Genomic DNA, 15,795 nt, shown 5'->3' with positions numbered 1-15,795 from the left:
TGTATCTATGTACTTTCTTGGGATATTTTCTTTAAATTTTTGGTGGTCATAAATGCATTGTAAGGCTATTGTATTCACCCAGGATCTTGTTATATTGTAGCAAGAAGACCTTGCAGAATACGTGCTATGAGCAGAAAAATGGATCTCTTTAGAGAACATCCCCAGTTCCTTGTCTCCTTTCAGTTACAGCTAACTTGAGCCTAAGTGTAAAATGAGGCCTGGGACTACTCTACTCTTGGTTTACGGGTAACAGGTATACAATGGGGCCGTAATACCCAGCACCCTTTCACATTCTACCTCATGATCTTTTTTTTGGACCGATCACCCTAAGGTCATTGGCCAGAGGTGTATCTTCAAAATATAGTACCGCATAGGTAAATGATGATTTTTTTTTTAAAGAAATAGATGGGACCCAACATTTGGATATTCAACTCCTTTAAAAGATATGTTTTTCAGCTAACATACATCATTCACAAGATTTCTTAAAAGAAAAAACGTCACGTATTGCTTCTAAAATCTTTTTGTTCTTTTTTCTTGGATCTGATGTTGTCATTATTTGCCTCTTGAAAATCAAGCTTGAGTCTAATATTTATTTGCGTACCTAGTCACAAAGCTTATTACATCTAGCATGTAATAAGCTTTCCTGGAATTGAATCGCATTTTCTAGATGTTTTGATAGAGATCTGGGTATGGCATTTAGGGATGTTCCATCAAATAGCATTTTCAATCTCCTGACAGGTCGGTCTTTAATTAGCAGAGCAGTTATTTGGTTCAAATTATAGATCCAGATCATGGACTTTAGGGATACTTTCTGAAAACTACTTTCTTGTCCTAGTTCTAATCATTGGTATTGCATCTTTTCCACATTATTGTTGAGCAGTTTCTGTAATTACATGGGAGAGTCTCACAAAGATGGAAAGTGGAGATAGAAGTGGGTTTTATTTGGTGTTAATCAAGACAGTCTTTAGTGTTTTTGTCTCACTGGGTCGAGACTATTGAAAGAAATGTGTGAGGCACTAAGCATTTCCCAATGAATAGCGGTAAGAACGTCTTTCAATGTGAACATTTCCTAAATTTTCTCTCTCAAAAAATAACCTTACAAAACAAGTCAAAATTTCTTAGGGAAATTACAGAGCCTTTATATCAAGAAAATAGCAACAGGATGCATTGTAGAAGGTTACATATCGTTCATTGCTCAGGTGCACAAGGAATGACAGGAAAGAACATATCACCTGCTTTTTCTTTGCTTTTAAGAGACTGCTCTGTTTTTAAAAAATCTTACCTAGTGTTCTGATCCTCTTGGTTGTAACCATAAGAAAATCTGATGAGAATTAGATAGGCCATCTGCCCTAACTTCACAAATGAGGAAAAGGAGAATGTGCCTGGGGAACCTCATCTCTTTTCTGATGAAAAATGATGCGTAATCCGTGACTGGTTGAAATGTAATGTTGAGTGAATGAATAGCAAAGGGCACGTGAGATTTGGGGAGTTGACTGCATGCTTCCTAAAACTCAGCATGTACAGCACATTGTTTAAACACGAAAAGGTCCTCTGCTGGTTATCTGACAGAGACATGCAAGGTAAGAATAACCAACATTTATATGTTTAGGACAGTTCTTGAGAAAGCCATCTCCTATAGACTTTTAAGATGCTAAAGCAAACATATAAATGTAAGAGCTGTAGCGGGTGAAATTGCTTAGGATACAAATGATTTCAACAAGTTTGGGAATTTACAAAATATAGGAAGCAGGATGTTTCTTGAGAATGTGGCCTAAATCGCTTCCGACAAGGGCCAGGCTTGGGCTTCCCTCTGGATAAGTGTCCTAATCCATACTTCTTTAGGGAACTTCTCCTCAAACTCTCTATCTGAAAATCTCTTCTTTGGGAAGGATGCAGTGACCTTCTTCCTGCTGAAGTACAAGTGACTAATAAGCTTCATGGGTTTCCTCCGCTTGGTTTGTAACTGGAGATAATCTTTAAGTCAACGGAAGGCAGCTGCAGTTGTGTAATAGGCAAGTGTCTCCTTTGAGGAGGTGGTGAGGAGTTCTAAGTGCTGTTTAGAGTTGTAAAGCTTTTCCTGTGGTGTGTGTATGTAATGCAGCATCCCCAGTTGCTGGTGCTGTGATGAGGTAGGTGAGACTGATGATGGACTTTATGCAGCCTTCTTGATGGGGCTTTGTAGGCAGAGCAGAGAGCCTGTGTAATTCATCTTTGTATTGCTCATTCTCATTCATTGCCTGGTGCAAGGTAGAAGCTCTGTAAGTATTGGCTGTTGAATGGAGGTCAACCTGGGACCTGTCAATGGGGCCAGGGTATCTGGGAATGAAGAAGGTAGAAGTAGATACACAGGTGCCTGGACGTCTGCTTCCACTTCATCCCAGGTCCTCACCTTTGCTCCAGGAGCCTAGGTACTGCAGGCTTTGTGCTCCAATTAAGTGGGCACATCCCCCTCTTCCCTGTAGGTCCCTAAGAGCCCAAGTGGACCAGAACTCCAAATGACAGCTTTTTTTTCCTCCCGTTTTTAAGTCTGTGGCTTTCTGAGCCTTGGATTGATCAGGACACAGAGGAAGCTTTGTTCCCCCAGGAGGCTGTTGCTGAGGATAGTTTGTGCCAATCTACTGATCTTTCCCCTAGCCTTCACTCTCAATATGGCACATTTCCAGATGTGTGACATTTTTATTATTCTAGGGGAAAAAAAAACCCCTTAAATGCCTTTTGAAGTGGAGGAGAAGAGGACAGAGTGGTTTGGCTTGGGTCCTATAGCCATATCATAATGAGTCTTTATTTAGGCATGTATCCATGGAGTAATTAATCCGGGAGGGACAAAAGTTAGTTATTTCTCTTAGGTACCTGACAACTTCTGTTTTATACCTGGAGGTAAAGTTCAAGATGTATGTTCATAACCAAAAACTTCTGCATCTAAAAGAGGGTATTAGGCCTAGCCCACTAACTAATAACAGAGCTGGATTAAGTGACTTTCTGTGACTGAGGAAAGGAGTATTGACTGCATTCGCCTTCCTAATCCCTGCAGACACTGAAAATGTATATCAGCTCCATCTACGTCCTGCCAAATCTTTCTACCCAAGGACAAGAGGATGCTGTACAAAATCTGAGTCTTTCTTGTACCTGATTTGTGGTTATGAAACGTTATTAAGCCTAAGGACCTCTTTTCAATGTGTCCCCAGCCTAAAACCCCCTACTTACTTAAAATCTCTTTATCCCAAATGTCTACAGTATCCATCGTAATGATACCTTTTCATGTTCATTTGTTTAGATATGCCACACTTCTGCAGGCCGCTGGCAACCCTCCTGGACTAGGCTGCTCTTGTTAATCACATGGATGTTGTGAGTATTATGTTCACAAGTGGATGCAGAGAAGATCTTTTTATTTAACTATAAATCTTCACCACATGAGCTACTCATGCTTAGCAAAAATATATTAAGCATTGGAGTTTCATTAATCTCAGGGATTATGCTGCTTGTTCATTGGTTAAATAATGTGGTTTCAGTATCTTCCCCTAATCATATTGACTTTTTATGAAAGAACTTTTGACACAAAGCTGTGTCTCAGAATATTTTGACATAGAGGTAGCTGCTGAGTTTAATTTGCGATTGTGGATTCATTTCATCTTGTATGCTTTTACATTGTAGGTTTCTTAATGCTGTCAATGTGAAAGTGCTTCAGATGGCTTTGAGCCCTGATTTTGTGGTTCTTCTGTTCACTGAAGATAAGCAGCAATTTTTTGTTGATTTTATTTTCCTATGGATTACCAATAGGCCTAAATAACCTCCTTAGTTGTACTGGCAGGACTGAGTAAAAAGACAAGGGATAAGGAGAAGGGAAGGAAAAAAGGAAATAAAGAAAGAGCAAGCAAGTATGAGAAAGAAAAAGAGGAGGGAAAGAGGAAAGAGTGAAGTGTCTTGGGAAGGTGATATAGGCCAGTAATTACTTTAAAGCTGCAAGCTTTCTGCACAATAATTTATTTGTAAGCCCAGAGTTAGAAAGGGACCATCTTCAGAATCCCAAAAGCAAGTATATAGTGGGCTTGTGTGGCTGGTCAGCACCATTTCTCTCCTCCCTAACTTTAATGATCAAGGGATGAGAAAGTTGTCAGATCTCTTTTCTGGATCTTAAGTTAGTCTCCTGTGTGACTGATTTGAAGAGTCATAGTGAAAATTTCCCAACATAAAGCAAAGGACATCTGACCAGCAAAGTCTTTGGGAGTTAAAACAGAATGAGAGGCTAGAAAGAATAGATGATGAAAATACTTCTTTCAAAGAGGGAAGCATCTCAGAAAAATCCACGGAACCACAGAATCTTAGACAGCACTCTCAGGCAATCATTTTAGTCATGTTATTTGGGCTTTTTTTTTTTTTTTTTTTTTTTTTTAATGGAGAAACTGCGACTGGGAGAGGGGAAGAGACATGCCAAAGCTACTCAGTATGGGGCTGAGCAAAGCCATGCATGCTGGGTCCTTTTTATACTGTCATGCTCACTTTTTTTTTTTTTTAAACAATCATAGGCAAGTTAGGGCTGGTTGCATGTCATCAAATGAACTGGGGCAGACAGAATTTATTTCACTGAAGGCTTAAAGAAGAGCTGGGCCTAACATGAAGTTTAGTTTTTGGGGGTTTTGAAAAGGTAAATTTTTCAGGGCCATGCCAGATTCCCTGTGTGCAGGAAACAGAAGCAGCATTTTAGATGGAATGCAGGAACCTGGGACAAATTTTCCTTCTTTTCTGCCCTTTGACTTTAGGTGTTGGAAAGGGAGTCAGCGAAGCCACAGTAAATCTGTTTCACTTCAAAATCATAACTAGGCATTGCTGTTGATTTCTCCTCCCTTTGGGAAACTCTTAGAGAATATTTCTGGGAACCATGCAGAGTGGGTGTCTCAAGAGCATTTCAACCACTAAGTTGAAATACATTCGCAGATTGGTCTGTAAGGTATAGTCCTAGATGCATTACTGCAGGATTAGCAGAGCTTCTTGGGGCACTTGCTTTAATTGATGTTGACTTTTTTAGAGTCCTTTTCTTTGCCAGGATCAAGGAGGAGAGGAGGTCAGAGAATGTTCTTTCTACCTTCATTGTGCTTTGGTGTCAGTATGAAGCACAGGGAGAATGTATGTGAGCTAAAAGAGTGAAATGAAGAAAATCCATTTAGCAAGTATTTATTACATGCATACTTGGACTCACCTTTCGTGTACCATGATTTGGTTTCAGTTTGGGCAAAAGGAAAGGGACACAGAAAGGTACATAGGTTAACGCCAAGTGGAACATGATTGCTTAGGTCCTTTCTCCAGGCAAGAGGTTAGAGGCAGCTTGATTTCTCAATCCCTGGCAGCTCTAGTGGGTGCAGGGCCAAAGCCCCACATTTTGCTTCCCTCTCCTTTTCCACAGATGGAAGTGAAGTGAACTCATTGGCAGCTACACACCAAGAAGGAGAAAGTCTTTGAAGTGCTTTTGGAGCTACTTAGCAAGGAGAGTTCCTGCTCAAGACTGGGGACAACGTATTTCCATCTTACAGATGTGCAGTTTGTTAACTGCGCTTGGCCCTGCCCCATAAATTAGCCTTCTGTTTGTGGTAGCTTGTTGAATGAATTGTTAGGGCTCTGCGTCATTGCTGCTTGGCAGGCAGTTTAGTAGGACACTTTGGTAGCGAGCACCAAAACAGGATACTGAGACTTAGAAGTCTCAAAGTCTGCCCAAGGCCCTCAGCTCCCAGGAACTGATGCTATTATTTATTATTTATTCAAAATTTTTTTCTGTGGTGCATTCCATTGTGGTAACAGACCAAGAACAATTATGGATCAGAAACTGTACTGCTGATTTAATTTTGTTTCAGAGTTTTCTGTTTACTAGGTTCTAGATCTCCAGTGAATTAAGTGGCCCACAGCCTCTCATTTCTATGTACGTCTGGGTTGCTTCCTCTTGAGCCAAACTTAAGATTTAAAGGGTCCCATAGACTCTTATTCAGGACACTGAATGTCTTTGGCTACAGAGATTCTAAACTGCAAAGTAACCTTGGGAAACTGGGGCTCTGTGGTCAGTTTAATGAGGTACTAAGACCCAGGAAAGGTACTAAGGCTCTGTGGTCAGTTTAATGAGGTATTAAGACTCAGGAAAGGTGCTAAGCAATATATGCATTAATATCACTTTATTAATAATCACTGGGTCTTAGTACCTTTCCTTCTTTTCTGCCCTTTGACTTTAGGTGCTGGAAAGGGAGTCAGTGAAGCCAGAGTAAATCTGTTTGACTTCAAAATCATAACTAGGCATTGCTATTGATTTCTCCTCCCTTTGGGAAACTCTTAGAGAATATTTCTGGGAACCATGCAGAGTGGGCGTCTCAAGAGCATCAAAACCACTAAGTTGAAATACATTCACACATTGGTCTTGTAAGGTATAGTCCTAGATGCATTACTGCAGGATTAGCAGAACTTTTTAGGGCACTTGCTTCAATTGACATTGACTTTTTGTAGAGTCCTTTTCTTTGCTAGAATCAAGGAGAAGAGGAGGTCAGAGAATGTTCTTTCTACCTTCATTGTGCTTTGGTGTCCGTATGGAGATGCACAGGGAGAATGTATGTGAGCTGAAAGAGTAAAAGAAAGAAAATTTATTCAGCAGGTATTTATTGAATGCCTACTTGGTGCCAGATGCTGTAGATATGGTAGCGAACAAATCACGGTTCCTGTTCGCTGGGGATATGTTGTGTTGAGGGGAGTGGAAAGACCAACAAGCAATATGTTTCTGATGGTGGCAAGTGTCATGTAAAAACAAATAAATGAAGGAAGGTGAGGAAGAAGGAAAGAAGAGTAAGCAAAGCAAGCCAGTGGGGAAGCGGGGTGGGGAATGCTGGGGGTATTATTTTGTGAAGTGTGTTTCTGAGAAGGGGACATTGAGCAGACACCTGAAGAAAGGAGAGAGAGCCCTGTGTACTTGAGCTCGAGAAGGATCAGGCATAGGACTCAGTGGGATGGAGTCAGCTTCTCCCTGCGGCTCTTCTCTGCAGTCACAGCTTACTACCTCGCCGCTTCAGATTTGTAAGTTGGCTATTCTCATTTTAACCATAGTTTTATGAGGTGGCCACTATTAAATGAAAATTATGCCTAGATTGTACTTTATTAAAGCAGTTCTTGTTGTTAAGCTCCAAATTCATCATATCTCAATTACATGGAATTCTGATTTTTTAGAAGGCCGCAAAAAAGACTCTGGCTTACCAAACTCTTTATCGCTTCTAAGGTATCTTTAGGCCTGGAAAACTATTCCTTGGGGGATGGGAATGCTTACATAAATGTAGAGTTGTTTTACTGCTCCTGCAATTCAGATCACTAGAGAGTATTCATCTGAAATAAAAGTAGGTTTGCTTGGAGATAGATTTGAATCAATGATATAACTTGAAGTTATGCCAACAACCCCATTCTCTTAGTATATGATGTGGCAGAGGGAAAAGTTGGTATAGGAGGAGGCAAAGGAATGCAAGAGCTTTGCATTAGTCAAATCTGGAAGCAAGCCAGGATCCATCTTGAGACCATGTAGTCAATCTGGGTTGTCAATCACTGTCTACCAGCCCAGGGCTACTTGATCAAGATCTTTGGAATTGTTGTGCTGGAGTGAAGAATAGTGAGGTATGCAAGGTTAAGAATATGCTATATTCATAAAATATTTTAAAGACAAAGTTATTTTAGAATCATGGAAAATATTTACAGCAACCATCAACTCTTTGAAGATTACTTGTAGGGCCGGGTTCAGTGGCTCACACCTGTAATCCCAGAACTTTGGGAGGCTGAGGTAGGCAGATCACTTGAGGTCAGAAGTTCAAGACCAGCCCGGCCAATGTAGTGAAACCCCATCTCTACTGAAAATAAAAAAATTAGCCAGGCATGGTGGTGCATGCCTTTAATCCCAGCTACCTGGGAGGCTGAGGCACAAGAATTGCTTGAACCTGGGAGGCAGAGGTTGTAGTGAGTCAAGATTGCGCCACTGCCCTCCAGCTTGGATGAGAAAGCAAGACTCTATCTCAAAAAAAAAAAAAAAAATTACTTGTAGTTATGACTGATTTTCCCAGGATCCCTTTGTAATGTCCATTGTAAACTATTTTTTTTTTGTAAGTTTTGAGAATTCCTTTAGGTTAAAAGGATATTGTTTAGTGAGCTTTGTGTGTATATTTAAATATGAGTATATTTGAATAAAAAAATGTATATTTTTGACCTGGCACAGTGGCTCACACTTGTTATTCCAGCACTTTGAGAGCCCAAGGTGGGTGGATCACCTGAGGTAAGGAGTTCAAGACCAGCCTGGCCAATATGGTGAAACCCCGTCTCTACTAAAAATATAAAAATTAGCCAGGGGTGGTGGCAGGTGCCTGTAATCCCAGCTACTCTGGAGGCTGAGGCAGAAGAATCACTTGAACCCAGGAAGTGGAGGCTGCAGTGAACCGAGATCGTGCCACTGCACTCCAGCCTGGGCAACAGAGTGAGACCTTGTCTCAAAAAAAAAAAAAAAAAAGGGCTGGGTACGGTGGCTCACGCCTGTAATCCCAGCACTATGGGAGGCCGAGGGGGGTGGATCATGAGGTCAAGAGATCGAGATCATCCTGGTCAACATGGTGAAACCTCATCTCTACTAAAAATACAAAAAAATTAGCTGGGCATGGTGGCGCGTGCCTGTAATCCCAGCTACTCAGGAGGCTGAGACAGGAGAATTGCCTGAACCCAGGAAGCGGAGGTTGCGGTGAGCTGAGATCGCGTCATTGCACTCCAGCCTGGGTAACAAGAGTGAAACTTCGTCTCAAAAAAAAAAAAAAAAAAAAAAAAAAAAAGGAAAAAAAATGTGTATTTTTTTCCAAACTATTTCTATGGAGGCTTAAAACATTTTTAAGGAAAGAATTGGGAAGCATCAGAAATCAAATGAGAGGTAATTTACTAAGAGCCAGAGCTGATATTCTATGTCATATTAAGGGGACAATTTCCTTGATTCTCCCTGCCATCCCTCTCCACCCCAGGCTGGGAGTGGGACCTTTTCTCTGTGCTTCCAGAATATCTCATGGATGCCTAATCATAGTCATGGCTACCTGCTAATACAGTATCTTTCCATGACATTCTGGAGGGCTGACGCTGTGTTCTTGAGCCTAAAATTACCAGCAGTTTGCATGGTGGCTGACACGTCATAGGGGCTTCGAGTGTGTTTATTGACTACATAGAAGAATGAATGAGTTATTAAAATTTATATCTTATTTGGAACTTTCTGGCAATCAAAGCAAAAAAAAATGCATTGGTTTCACAGTTTCATATGCTTAGAAGTCTAAACAGAGCTTTATTTCAGAAGTTATATTTTTCTCCCACTGGTGCTAAGTTTCTGAAAGTATCTGATGAAACATGGTATAAAGGCAGTGAGTTTCATAAGAAACATCATTTTCAATATTTCATAACCTACCAGTGCCCTGGACTAAATGAAAGAATTACCATGGCGTTTGATAGTACCTTACAGCCAGAGGCCAACTCCAGCATCCAGAGATTCCGAGTCTTCATTAGCTTCTTAGCAGATTCACCATTAGAACATCTCATTCCCAGATGGCAATGGGTCCACGAGCCATCTTATTTTGTGTCGCTGGATTTTATTTTCGTGATTGCAACTGTCTAATAGATACTCTATGGAAAGATTTTACTGTGCTCACGAGCTGAAGCATTAGGTGAAGTGTACGAATTAAGGAAAAACGTCCAACAGAAAACGAATCGTGAGTGTGCTGCCGTTCAGAAGGATGTGGTTCCCCCAGATTCTGCAGAGGCATTTGCCCTCGCTGGATTAAAAGCTTTGTGAGAAAATAATTATTTTGTGAAAACAAATGTGAATACTGGTGAAAGTAGGCTAATGAATATTGGCCCAATTAAAAAATATTTTTAGGCAGCTTCTTCTATGAAGAAGGAACTGTGCTAGTAAGTACAAAGATGTAGTTGCTGAAGGAAAGACGATTGATTGATTTTTGCTGTGTATATATGGGTTGAGATAGAGAAAGAGGACAGAGAGGAAAATTAAAAATCCTTTGATCCAGCAACAATAATTCTTCATTTAAATGTTTTGGATGGATGCATTTCCTTTTAAGTTGGATAACAAATTAGTAGAGAAAGGCAGTGAGTAGTTGTGTTCTGAATTCCAAGGCAGTCTAAGGAGAGAGTGAGGACAGCAGACATTTATTGAGCATCTGCTGTTTTCTAGGCATTGTGTGAAGGGTTTTAGTTATTTTTTTTCTTTGAACTTTATAGTAATCCTATGAGTCAAAGAGGGGAAACTGGATGTGCGAGGTTAATTAAATAGTTAAGCTCATGCAGTTAGTGTATATGTCAAAGCCATGATTGAATCCACTTAAGTGTGTTCCAAAGTTCAGGCTGCTATTATTTTATTTTTAAGGTACTCCAGTGGTTTTCTATTTGCAAGTAAGGGACCTACAGGGGCTTCGGAGAGATTGCAAAGGGCTCATTTAAGTGTACATCTGGCTTATCTGTGTATAAGAAAATATGAATCTCTGAAATATGTGTGTCTCTATTTTAAAAATATATAGGCATTTCAAATTTTACCAATTAAAATTTTATTTAAAAACATTTTGTCTAGAATATAAATTCAACAAGAGCAGAGATTTTTGTATATTTTATGTGATATAATTCATGTGCTTAGAACCATGCGCAGCATAGCAGATGCTCAATAAATATTTATGCATACAAGAGTGAAACAATCCTTATAGTTCTTTAAATACACCAGAGTTTGTTTAATCAAATTTTTATTAGTAGATATTTAGATCGTTTTTATTTTTTCTTTCATAAACAACACATCTGTACTATAAATAAATTCCTATACATATATCTTTGCACCTTACAAAGAAATATTCTATTATTTCATTATAAAAGATTATTGGAAGTAAACTTGCTGGGTCAAAGGAATATATATTTTGAATTTTAATACAATATTTCTGGGGCAATTTGGTACGATATATCAACGCCATTACCTTTAATGCCATGTAGAATTGTCTGTTTCACTTCAACCTGGCTGACACTAGGAGTGAATCTTTTCACTCTTTACAAAGTATCATTAAATTCCAAAATTCAGAAGCCTTATTGCTTCCTCTGAGTCTCCATAAATATATTATTCTGCTGAGAAGCTAGAATAATATACTGTGGCTTCTTTCCTCCTGAGTTGAGTTTGTGTGATGACATTATTCAATGAAATTACTTTTTTATAAAACACAAATTACATTCTCTTTTCTATTCTCTGAACTCTTGTTTGAATATATGGATTCAGACTTTTGCCATTGGTAAATATGAACCTAGGCTGAGAAAGGAAGTCTAGAATTAGTTGCACATTATTAGCAAGGGGAATCTGACCACTTGCTGAGAAACAATTTATGTATTGCTGAACATTCACTCCTTGTGAATGAAGGTGACTCCATAGTATGTTCATGTTGGCTGTTAAAGATGTAGAGAAGAAGCTACTGACTTTGATCTTTGCCACATAAGCAGGTGCAGATGTGGATGGGAAAATCCATGTGTGGCCAACAGATCTTTCCACCCAGCAAATAAAGAAAAGGGCACTGGCCTTTTGCATGGGTTTTCAGCAGAGGAGGTTTCCTTTTTTTAAGTAACACTGGATCTTGCTCTGTCACCCAGGCTAGAGTGCAGTGGTATGATTGTAGCTTACTGTATCATCAACCTCCTAGGCTCAAGCGATCCTGTCACCTCAGGCTCCCAAGTAAGTGGCTAGGACTACAGATGTGTGTACCACACTTGGCTCATTTTTGATTGCTTTTGCAGAGATGGAGGCTTGCTATATTGCCCAGGCTAGTCTTGAACTCCTGAACTTCCTGGCCTCAAGCAATCCTTCTACCTTGGCCTCCCAAAGTGCTGGCACTACACAGGTGTGAGCCACCGCACATGGCCGTTAGCAGAGAACTTTAAGAACACACAGAAGAATGTGTTTAACATTCTCCAAAACAATCTTGGCAGTTTTCTAAAGCAAAATTCTCTTCTGTCTTATGTACTCCAGTGGTTTTCTATTTGCAAGTAAGGGACCTACAGGGGCTTCGGAGAGATTGCAAAGGGCTCATTTAAGTGTACATCTGGCTTATCTGTGTATAAGAAAATATGAATCTCTGAAATATATGTGTGTCTCTATTTTAAAAATATTTAAAAAATATAATATGAAGACTGTGTAAACTATATTCCCCTTGCTGTTTACTAGGAAGTTCAGAACCAAATGTAAATCTTCATAGCTCATTCAAAGATACATGGAAACCCTATGACATGTAGCACTGTGAAGTGCTGGCAGTCCTGAACTCAAGGTCACAGCGTCAGCCTTCCAGAAAAGTGGTTCGAGTTCCAGCTCAGGAAAGAATGGTTTATTGCCTCCTGGAGTCCCTATACTTTGGATGCTTGCCCTGGAAGGGGAGAGCACAGCTTTTCCCATGAAACATAACCTGTTCTCCACTAAGCTTATTAGCACTAGAAAGAGGGCAGCTCATTTTCCTCTCAGGTGTACTCAAAGGCTGCTGTTGTCCAAGGGTGAAGGGCCCTTGGTGGCTTGATTAGCACACAGCCTGGCCTGTGCTGATTTTCAGATGGAGACCATCAGATATAATCTGCCACTTCATTAGGCTGGCACTCTTCCTGTTCCATCTTGTAATAATGCCACTGAAGCACTTAATAATTTTAGGTAAATGCTGTAAGCATACGCTTCAAAGGCAACCCAGGGTCAGTGATGACAGCTAGCAAGGCAAATCTTTTCTCATTCCCTGCACTGTTTAAAATATAACAAGCAAAGAGGTATCATAATGGGGAAAGTATAGGAATTAGAGGAGCAGAACTTACAGCAATGTAACGACTTTAAAAAAAATCTCTCATTCAAATTTGCAGTGTTTCAACATCAAGGGGGCTATGAAATAAATTGGATGATTATTGTGGACTTAAAAAAGAGAGCTTGTTTATCTTAGAGAAGAGAAGACAGAGAGAGAACTTAAGTATTTGAAGATAATGTCATATGGATCATAGTTACAAACTCCTCTCCATTTCCCATGAAAATGGGAGACAGATAAGTCTTACATTGGTTCAAGAAGGAATTAGGTTAGACTGTAAGAAGCACTTTCTAGGGACTGGAAAAGCCCATGGGTGGGAAGAAGAGAAGACTGAATTCTTTTTACAATTTCCTGCTTCCTTCCTTTCTTTACGTTGATTGGGGGTGGATTTTTTTCTTTACTGGAACTGAATTCCAGAAGTAGTTTATTGGGCTGACACCAGGCTCTGTATAAATTCACAAATGTATATAACCTGCTCCCAAGGACCATGTGCATGTGGGAGGGATTGGACAGGTTGTTCTGTATTTCCTGGGTGACAAGCTGTGGTGGGAAAGGGCTGGGGACCCTGAGTATTTGGCTTGAAGCCCACACCTAACACTGTTTTTTCTCGGTCAGTGCTGGTGATGCCAAGGCAATGAGCGAGCTTTTGGCTCAGTGCTTTGCATGACCTGGGGCTCCATTAAAGAACCAAAGTGTGGGGCGTGGCTTCAGGGCAGGGCTGCTGGGAAGTGGCAGGGTGAGGAGACTTCCTTCTGTCCCCATGATTCCTTCACATAGGTTAGTGCTAAATGCGGTCCGGAGAAGGTAAATGGGAGAAGTCTCATAGACAGTGGAACTTGTGGGAATCGGGGGTGGCCGTTCAGGGCATGGCAGCTGAATCCTTGATCGTCGGGGACTTAGGTAGATCTGACTCAAACCTGCTGGACCATGAGGGCCAATGTCCCTCCCATACTCTTAGATTCAAATAATTTTTTAAGCTCATCCTTGTATTTAGAATACTAGTACTTTTGTAGCATTGGTGTTGTATTTCCCACACTGGCTGAAAGAAGGGTTTTTTTTCTCACTTTTACGATTGGGTGACCAAGAAAATAAAGGCCTGGTGAATTTTCACAAAATCCAGCATTATGGCACAAGTTCTTTCTCTCTATCCTTGAGTTTTCTTTCTCCAGAGAAAACTCTTCTCCATTTGTTCTATCTTTGATCATTAGTTAGGTATAAAAAGATGAGAGGAAGCTGCAGTTTGCAAAAATAAACAAACACTGTAGAAGGAGTTTGCCCAAAACATAAAGAGAAAACAATGTTTAGATTTCCCATCTGCAAATTTTATGATAGAGACACATATTTATTTGGTGCCTACTGTGTGTTACTAGGCACTGGTAGATAACAGTAACAAAGTCCCTGTCCTCATGGAGCTTACCTTCTAATGTGAAAGGCCAACAAAAATCATCAGGTGGTGGTGAGTAATGAAGAAAACACTAGAACCAGGTAAGAGATTGACAGGGTAGAATTTTTTTAGATAAGCTGGTCTGGACAGGCCTTTCTGACTAAGTGACATTTGGGCAGAGAGCTGAGTGAAATCAGGAAGTAAGCCATGTGACTGTCTGGGGCAGAGCATTCAAGGAGATGGGAACCATGTGTGCAAAGGTCCTGAGGCAGGGCCCCAATGTACTTGATGCACTCACATGGAGGACAGAGGGAGAGAAATCAGGGAGATAGCCAGGGTTCATCACATTGGTTAGCTAGTAAAGGAAGCAGACTTACCTCTGTCTGCAGTGTTGTTGCCCTGCAGTTTTTTCTGAGTACCTTTGCATGTGCCAATCAGGTAATGACCTCCTTGAAAGCCTTGTTGAATGTGTTTGCCGGTTTCAGTGCACAGGCAAGTTAGCCCTGACAGTTCATCCATAAAGAAATTTAAAAGGACTGTGCAAAGGAATTTGGAATATCTGCACTAAGTTTATTAGGCTTATCACAAGAGACTTCATTTTATTTAGATGTTGCATTTAAAATAAATAAATAAAATGACTAGAGGCATCTGCCTATTTATTATTTAAATAGTAATTCATAAACATGGTAAAAATGCAAGTCTTACAAAAAGGTATTTAGTGAAAGTAGGTCTCTCCTGTTTCCCTGTACTTCTTTCTAGAAGCACATTACTTTTTTAATAGTAAAAAGAAAAACGTAAGAGAGATTTCATATAACAAATGCAAAATAACATGGCAGAAATAAATTCAACATATCAGTAATTCAGAAACTATGGACACATTACATTTACTCGGAATGCAAAATGTTGAATGGCTTTACAAATCAGATTCATTGCTATGTAATTCCTAATGACATTTCCAGAATAACAGAACAAAATGATAGAAAATATATAGAAGATATAGAAAATAAAAAAGACACATCAAACAATTAAAAACAAAAGCTGACATGGTAATCCTGATACCAGAGACAAAGGGAACAATCCATAGTGAATTGTTAGAATGTAAATGTTCCTTTTTTTCTATAAATACTAAGATTGTGACTATATATGTTGCTTTGCATCTTGCAGGTCTTGGAGCACTTCCATATTAGGAAGCATGGAGCTGCCTAATTCTTGTTAATATTTAACTATAGGAGAAGATTGTAGTCATTCCCACTTTGATGGACATTAAGGTTTTTGTATCTTTTGTTGTAACAATCAATATTGTGATGAAAATCCTTATACATTTGTTAAGTGTATCTATAAGAAAAATTCCTGCAAGTGGATTGGAAGCAAAGGGGAAATGTATATAGATACCTACTTCCAAATTCTGTTCATATACATTCTGCCATGGCCAAGCATCCCGTTTCTCACATCCTCACCAACACAGGGTGTTACTATTCTTTTGTATTTGCAATATCATTGAAAAATCCAATTTCATTGTAGTTTAACTCACATTTCTTTCCAAGTTAAGTTGAATTCAGAGAGAAAAAAATATTG

At 39.7% G+C, this 15,795-nt stretch overlaps 1 protein-coding gene across 4 annotated transcripts in view; it reads left to right on the top strand.

The window, feature by feature from the left end:
* LYPD6B (LY6/PLAUR domain containing 6B) overlaps nt 1-15,795 on the top strand; it is a 188,577-nt gene that overhangs the window by 90,026 nt on the left and 82,756 nt on the right. For 3 of the 4 annotated variants that reach the window (XM_039470207.2, XM_039470206.2, XM_074399709.1), the window contains exon 2: nt 3,275-3,345. The exons of the other annotated variant lie outside the window; for it this stretch is intronic. Coding sequence is in view for 1 of the 3 variants with exons in the window: in XM_074399709.1 (XP_074255810.1) it covers nt 3,275-3,345 (71 nt within the window). In the remaining 2 variants the exon portion in view is untranslated. The remainder of the gene's footprint in view (nt 1-3,274; nt 3,346-15,795) is intronic. 4 annotated transcript variants of the gene reach the window in all.

This window comes from Saimiri boliviensis, chromosome 5, assembly GCF_048565385.1.
Source record: "Saimiri boliviensis isolate mSaiBol1 chromosome 5, mSaiBol1.pri, whole genome shotgun sequence".
Taxonomy (NCBI): Eukaryota; Metazoa; Chordata; class Mammalia; order Primates; family Cebidae; genus Saimiri; species Saimiri boliviensis.
Note: the sequence above shows the minus strand (reverse complement) of the source record. Positions and strands in the feature narration are given on the sequence as shown.